The 7901-nt window shown below is 36.6% G+C and overlaps 2 protein-coding genes across 12 annotated transcripts in view; one reads left to right on the top strand and one right to left on the bottom strand.

Annotated features, from left to right (window-relative positions):
• The window catches only part of LOC148846609 (S-adenosyl-L-methionine-dependent methyltransferases superfamily protein), a 114614-nt gene extending 113749 nt beyond the window's left edge, over nt 1-865 (top strand). For 9 of the 11 annotated variants that reach the window (XM_088953546.1, XM_088953554.1, XM_088953548.1 and 6 more), the window contains one exon: nt 541-865. In XM_088953546.1, coding sequence (XP_088809672.1) covers nt 541-771 — 231 coding nt within the window. In that variant the 3' untranslated portion in view covers nt 772-865. The remainder of the gene's footprint in view (nt 1-540) is intronic. The other 2 variants (XM_088953556.1, XM_088953557.1) reach the window with 1 other exon arrangement.
• LOC148846611 (ALA-interacting subunit 1-like) lies at nt 808-4567 on the bottom strand. Its single transcript, XM_088953558.1, has 8 exons — nt 4020-4567; nt 3103-3161; nt 2912-2986; nt 2716-2829; nt 2518-2588; nt 1568-1865; nt 1161-1450; nt 808-1054 (listed from the first exon to the last, which is right to left on the bottom strand). Exons 1-8 carry the CDS (start codon nt 4324-4326, stop codon nt 1000-1002), a joined length of 1269 nt encoding a protein of 422 aa, XP_088809684.1. The 5' UTR covers nt 4327-4567; the 3' UTR covers nt 808-999.
• Nucleotides 4568-7901: the final 3334 nt, after the last annotated feature.

Genomic DNA, 7901 nt, shown 5'->3' on the forward strand with positions numbered 1-7901 from the left:
CATTCTTTAATTTGATCTTGGATAGATCACTGCATTTACTGTTTATTCAGGATGTTATGTATACAGTTGATATCGACTGTAACTCCTTTTTTTTTTAATGTCATATTGACTGCAAATCATGGAAAACAGGAACAAGACAAAAATGCTTGGTGATTGGTAACATGCTTTTTTGAGCAACCGATTGCTTCCACTTTTTGTCAAGTAGCCAATAGAAAAGTCCTAGCACAATCTGAATGCATTCCTGAACCTGATAGAGTACAGCATCTCTTTCGAAATATCAAGGATGTTCATGTGTCCACATGTAGTCAAAAAAATTTAAAAAAAAAATCCCAAATATGAATGATAGGATCAGATGTATGCTCTACTAGATTTGATGATAATTTGGTCGAAGAATTATTGATTAGAGGACGGCTGCTAATGTATTGATCGTTTAAATCTATGCATGTACTGGAATTTCTTTCTGAAGCTGATTATGGTCATCCTACAGGTTTTAAAGTTATTCACTTGATAGTCATTGATATTTTCCCAATTCTTGTCCAGAGTGCTGCTTCGATGGCTGGTAGAAAAGTCACTGTCCTACGTCAAGCTGGAGCAGCTTGTGATCATCCTATGACCCATCCTATCCAGAAGGCGCATACCTTTCCAATATCTTGCTTAGAGTACTGTAATATGCATCAAGATTTATGTATAACAAATGCAAACCATGTTAGTTTTCTAGTTTCCTTATGGCATCTTCATTTCCAACAGAAGTTTGTTATATTAAATAATTAATCTCTTGTCAGAATGAAAACTAGTTAATCACTGCAATTTTGTAAAATTGAAATTGAATAGAAGTATTTATATAAACATTCTTTTTCCCCTGAAATGATTACATGAGTTATATTGATGTTCTAATACAAAACCCTACTGGGGGCAGTCCATACTTTACAAGCAAAGTCGTTCAGATCGATCAACATGCGAATCAGTACATTCACCATGTATGACAACTAGGAAAAGTGCTTAGTGCCCCGCAGGAGTTCTGTTCCATGACAAATATGAGGGATCCCCAAGCCGCCTGCAAAAAGAAAGATCAATAATGTCAGTAAAACTAAGGTAACATTAAAATTACCATGTGAGGCAACTGGTTCTGAGAAATTTTCTGTGGTCACAAGGATTGTTACCTTGGCTTCACCAGGTATGTAACAGTGAAGGCTATGGCCAAAAAGAAGCACAATCCACCAACTGTGAGGTATGCAATACCAAGAAAATCATTCTTTCCTCCAAGCCAGCTAGTGGTAGAAAGCACAAGCTTCTTCTTTCCCCCAAAACTATATGTGTTGTAATTGTTCTCCAGCGTCACCTGTATGACATCATTTACTTGGAGGTCTACCTCTATCTTTCCATACAATTTCCTGAAAGTTGGGAGAGCTGCAGTTCTCATCCATACAATGAGGTCTTCCTGTTCACTCAACTGTTGCACGAAATGCATCAAACTAGGTAAGGGCTTTGCCTCTTGCATAGCCAGATTAATGAACAAGTAACCCAATAAGTTGATGTTCCATAAAGATGATGGAGTTGATTAACTTACTGGTATGGATTCATCCAGAGACGCACCACCTCTAAGAGTTCCATTTTGAAAATTCTTGGGGTAGACATCACTGCCAAACTTCCCCTCTCTATCACTCTTCCAGGAAATATCCTTCTTGTTCACTGTCAATTGTTGGTTGTTGCGAGAGAAGTTGTATGTGTCATTGAACAAGCTCCAAGCTATGAGACCACAAGGCACAATCGGAGACTCACTTGAGGTATCTTCAGGCTTACAACTGCTCGTGTCATTTGCGCTCTTGGGATCATGAAGCTGCTCGTCACTTCGGCTCTTGACATACCTAGGTCACAAGGTATTGTCAAATTGAGAGCCATGGAATTTATTATAAATATCTACGTGGTTGGAGTAAAAATAAAGTATCACGATAATAAAATGTAATGTACTTTCCAAGTGAATCTGCCAGTTGGTTCATTTAAAGAAGAATTATACATGACACGATTTTTCCACATAGCAACTTATTTGAGGCCCAAAAGGCCAAAATGATTCCTCATATCTCTCTCTCTATGAATCCCTGAAGACCTTGCCCTATTTTCAAAATAAGTCTGTTTATGGACTTAGTTTAAGATAACAATTGATAGCTCAGATGGTTACTATAGTTTGAGGAAAGGCTGAAACCTACAATACAAAGTGGTGGGGACTGCATGAGTGAGGTTGCTAGCTTCCCTACATGGCCTACTTAAAAAAACCTCGTTTTATTGTTTCTTATACCCATAAGACCTCTACAAATGATGCTCAAAATACTTTCATATGGAACTATGCTTAAAACATCCAGAATTTCAACCTCATTCTTAAAGGAGCACATGAATAGGTTGCATTTTTATGTTTTTCAGGTGGGATGAAGATATAAGTTTTTCTCATGAATAGTTAATTACTTGATAAAATTTCTTATCTACAACTTTGGCATCAATGGTAGAAATGGAAAAGGCCGATACCTGCGATGATTCTGATAGAAGTTGTCGAGCTGATAATATACATAAATAGGCTGTTTCATGTGTTTTGGGACCTGCAAGTGGATGAATATCACTCGCACTTTCATTCTGATGGGACTTGAAATAAAATGGTTCATCTACAACATGGGTTTCAAAAGTTTTTCTTTCAAGCAAAGAGAGGTTGTTTGCAAAGATCCTTACTGTTAGAGTTCTTTTGCAGGTTTTGCTTGCTGTGCCCTGTATAAATTTGACTTTATCGCCTCTTGAATCTGCTGGTATGCATTCGGTCTCATATCTATCAACAATTTCAACAACCTGCCAAAAGAATCAAAATCAATTGAGGGTAAAGGACCACAGAAAAGGATGTATAAGAGGTTGAATCAATTTTAAGACATACATCCCGGGAAGCGAGCAGTGAAGCAACACCAATGGGGATGAAGATGATACTAACAAGCAAAAATGCTGAGATCACCTGCAGGAAATATGGGGCTTGTTAGATGATACCAGCTCTGGTCTATGCTGAAGACATGTTAAGGAAAAGATAAAATATGGGGAAAAGAAATTATAGATCTCTTGAAGCTTGCTTACCCATTTTGGTGTAAGAATTGGCTTACAAGCTGGAAGCTCCTGTTGAGTAAACCTCGAATCTGAAATGCAAGTAAGATTATACAAAATCATTGGACATTATGAACATTTTAATTAATATTCTCAGATAATTGCTTCCTAGAAAAAAATTAAGAAAAGTCTATTCTATAACAGAATCTTAACCCTTTAAGACCAGCCAATGTTTGCGATTGTTCATTCCAACTCCAGTTATCCCAAGTGGGGAGAGTATATTGGAGAGAAAAGTTCCATAAACTTAAAAGCACAATTCCGAGAATAATTAGATGTCGAAAATTAAAGTAGTTGACCCTCTGGATTAACCAAGCTAATTAAAGCACAGTTTCATAAAAAGAACTCATTTATCATTTGGGAATTAATTTTTATGAGAAATAATTAGAGAGAATAATTTGCTTTGCTAGTTTATCCTACTAAATATGTTTTCAATCTCTTTTTTGGGTAAATATGGGATTAAAAAAGAGCTCAACAGTTCCATTAATCACCAAAAACAGCAGGTTGGAAGAACCAAGGCAGGTGGAATTGAGCTGCTAGGGTTCAAACCTGCAAAAAGTAATATTCCAAAACGAACACCAAATAATAACTGACACACAGCAAACCAAAAAGTCCCAACTGATACATCGAAGAAGAGAAAGAGCATAAATAAAAGAAAATAAATAGAAACACTAAACAAGAGCTCAGAACGCAAGCGAAACGCCCATGAAAGTGAACAATAAAAGCAATTATGAAGAAAAGTAATGCAAGAAGCACCACGTAGAAAACCTAAAAGAACAGAGATTTCAGAGATTCGAACATGTGGGTATCACGGAAATCCGTCTGGGCATCTACGAATTGACGCTTAAACCCGAAAAAACAAGAAAAATATGAGACTTTGAGGAGATACTTACATTTGGGTCGCTTTGAATTCCTCCTGGGTGGTGAGGAATCGGCCGATCCACCGCCTGCGGAGCTCGATGCATTGTTCGAATTCATCGAACAATTTAATAGAAGAAAAAGAAAAGGGAAAAAAGAACCACCTAAAACAGGGAAAGGAGACGGAGAGGAAGAGAGAAGGGCAGAGATATGAAACCTGATTCCGAGGATGAATTTAGTTCGGAATTTTAAGAGGTGCGAAGTTCTTCTCTGGCTCTTTCTTCCTCTGGTTTGACTTTCAAAATAGGAAAGTAGAGAGGAAAGAAAGAAAAAAAAACACATGAGAAATGTCTCCCTCTCTATATTGGACCCGTCGGCCACCCTCGGAGAAAGAGAGAAAGAGCAAGGAGCCAATGACCAATGAGAGGTCAAACAGAAAGAACTTCAGAAACGCGGTGCGGTTGGTTGCTAATTCCTAATTGGTAGATTAGTTAATGAGCTTATCATCATAATGGCCTCCTTCTAGAAACATGGGATGGTTGTAGTACAGTAGATCTATTCTTCTTCATGATTAATTGGTTGCATTGCATTTTATTGGGACCCATTGATTGAACGATTCTAACCGTTCAATGCCCTGCCTTCTGGTTGACTATTGATCTCAAGCGTTGATTTTGGTGAAATCCCTAGGCACAGCTTCTTGGTTGTTAATCCCTTCTTGCCCCATAAAATAAATAATAAAGAAAAAAAGGGGAGTCGCTGTGCTGTATAGGTGGGTTCCATTAGTACATCCACATGTCATGATTCTATGCTTAAATAACTCTTGTCAAAACAACTTAACACATTTCCATCAATAGTTTGAATGAATGATGAATCCAATTCTCACTTCTCATACAAGTATAAAGGTAAATTCTTCTTGGGGTTTGAAAAAAGAAATAATCTTATTGATGTTGAGTTTCCAATTCATGTATTTGCCTGAAAAATAATTGTTTCATCTCCATGATTGAGTTGAGTTTGTGGACAAATCACCCAAGTTGTGGTTAGAGAAATAATTTGATTTAATTAAATATTAAATTAGATATGATAGAAAACAATAAGAAACTGAGCTGAATGTGCCAGGAAGGTTCCTCTCTTGGCTTTCCACTTGCCTCTTCCTTTCATAAATGCAACCCTCTTTTCTCTGTTTCTGGGTTCCCTTTTCTTATGCTCAAAGGATAATCACGTATATGAAAATTGAAGAAAGGGAAGAATGGAGCTTGGTATTCCTCGGACATGATCTCAACTGGTAAAAGTTGAGCCATTTATTTGAAGTGAGAATTGTTTTTGTTTGGGTCAACACATCAGACCAGAATTCTGGGGTCAGCCGCTGCAGTCCCAAATTCTAAGAGGATCGATCACCCATGACCCACCCAATTGTTGTGCACCACCACGCACGCGTACCTTGGAATAGGTTTATTTGGAAGAAAAAGAGCAAATGGGTGATGGGCCTGCTGGGGTGGATTTGGAAGAAAAGAGCAGTGAACGGGGTGATGTTGTAAAGGCATTTTTATTGGCAGATAGTGACAATGTTAAGAAGCCCAGCCCGTCTACCAATCCAATTCCAAAGGACCAAATCCATGAAGAGATTGGATCATGGGTTAACCGGTCATCCATTCTGTTGACCCAATTCCCATAATACCAAAATTATAGTGAATAATGTAATGTTACCGAAAACTTGCTAATGATGGGGAGGGCAAAGGGGATGGAGATATGGACGATGAGTGGGATCAATGGTCAAGTGAGACGAGGATTTGGAGAACAATCACTTTGGAGGACATGATGAATGAGCAGAATATATATATATATATATATATATATGACCATTTTGGTGGTTGGCTTTTCTGGAGGTTTATGGGTGTTATGGGATAAGAACAAATGCAATATCGATGTAATCCTATATAATGAAAGATTACTTCACTCCCTTATTACTGATTTGTCTAATCAGAAATTAATCATATTTCTGCACCTTTGTTTATTCTCCCCCAAACAATACTAATCAAAATTTGGTAAGGGAATGGTTAAAAAACATTGCTGAAAATACTAACAGGGAATGGTGCCCAATTGAGGACTTCAATGCATTTAGGTCCAGTGAAAATAAAAGGGGAGGAAGAGTTGTTCTTCCTTCACATACAAGGGATTTCAATAATTTAATTAGTGACTGTAACCCCCTTGAAATGAACATGACTGAAAACCAATTCACATGGAGAAACTATCTCACATGGGAGAGGTTGGATTGGGTTCCCATTAATGATGAGTATAGAAGGGAGTTTGCTGATGCAACTCTCACTAATATGTCCTTTCTATCGTCCGACCACTCTCCCATCCTTCTTTCTACTGATCCCTCATCTCTCGATCTAAAGGGGTCCAAAGCCATTCAGATTTGAAGCCGTGTAGTGTGAGGACCCAAATCTTGTTGATATTACTACTCAATCATGGAGCCTTAATGCCATTGGATCTAGAACCCTTCAATTTATATATAAAAAAAAAAAAAAAAAGAGTTTTTAGTCCAAATTTTAAACGCGAAGAAATCTTCTGAGCTCAAAAGGATAGAATTGAATGGATAAAATTTGGAGACAAAAATAATAAATTTTCCAAATAGTGGTTACCATCAGAAGAAATATGAATAGAACTTTCAGATTAAAAAAAAATGATGAGAGAATGGATGGAGGACCAACATCGATTATCAAATTTTATTATCAAAAAATTTGAAGATAAATTTTAAGTTAGAGAATGTTAATGGTGTGGATTCTTTAATTAAAAACATCAGCCCGTGCATTTCAAATGAGCAAAACAAGTTTCTTTGTAAGGAAGTTACAAACCAAGAGATTTGGAAAGCTTTAAATTCGATGAAAGATCTCAAAGCTTTAGGTGCAGATGGGTTGAAAGTACTATTTTATAAAAAATTCTGGAATATCATTAGAGATACAGTGTGCAATGTAGTTAAAAAATTTTTAATTCTAAAAAATTAAACAAAATTCTTAATGAAACATTCATCACTTTAATTCTCAAAGTTAAAAGCCCAAAAAATGTTAACAATTTCAGGCCAATACGTCTTTGCAATGTTATTTACAAAATCATTACCAAAATTCTAGTCAACAGACTTAAACCGATTCTTGAATCAATTATTTGTCCCTTCCAGAGTGTACTTATCCCAAATAGGCAAATCAATCACAATATTTTTATTGCACATGAAATATTCCATTCAATAAGAAAGAAAAAAGGGAGATCGGGTTTTATGGCCTGCAACGTTGGTATGGAGAAGGCTTATGAGAAACTTGAATGAATTGTTATAAAGAAAGTGCTTACAAAGTTTGGCTTCTAAAAGAAATGGATTGATTGGGTTATGACTTGCATTAAATTAGTTTCTTACAAAATATTGATTAATGACTCCCCTTTTATAAAATTTGAACAATCTAGGGCATTAGCTAGGGGGATCCTTTCTCCCCTTACATTTTTGTGTTATGTGCGGAGGCTTGAATTAGAAACCTAGTTTCCTCAATCAAGCAAAAGAGCCCAACTGGTTTCAAAGCCTCAAAGGGTGGTCCTTATATTCCAATCCTTCAATTTGTAGATGATTGTTTGATTTTTGGAAAAGCCATCATCCTTGGATGTGTGAAGATAAGGGAGATCCTTGCAAAGTTTGTAGAAGCTTTGGGACAAAGTCCAAACTTTGCTAAGTCAACTCTTAAAATTTCAAGTAACATCTCTTCTAAGCTACAAAAAATTCTATTAAAAATGCTAAGAATCCCTCCAAGAGAAAAAAAGGTTCCACTTATTTGGGAGCTCTTATTCTTAATGGTAAAGTGTCAAAAGTGTTGTTCAATAATCTCAAAGATAAAGTCAATAATAAACTCACTGGATAGAAGAGAAAGTCTCTCTCT

The sequence above is a fragment of the Nelumbo lutea genome, chromosome 7, assembly GCF_056320005.1.
Source record: "Nelumbo lutea isolate HS-2025 chromosome 7, American lotus-T2T, whole genome shotgun sequence".
In the NCBI taxonomy this organism is placed as follows: domain Eukaryota; kingdom Viridiplantae; phylum Streptophyta; class Magnoliopsida; order Proteales; family Nelumbonaceae; genus Nelumbo; species Nelumbo lutea.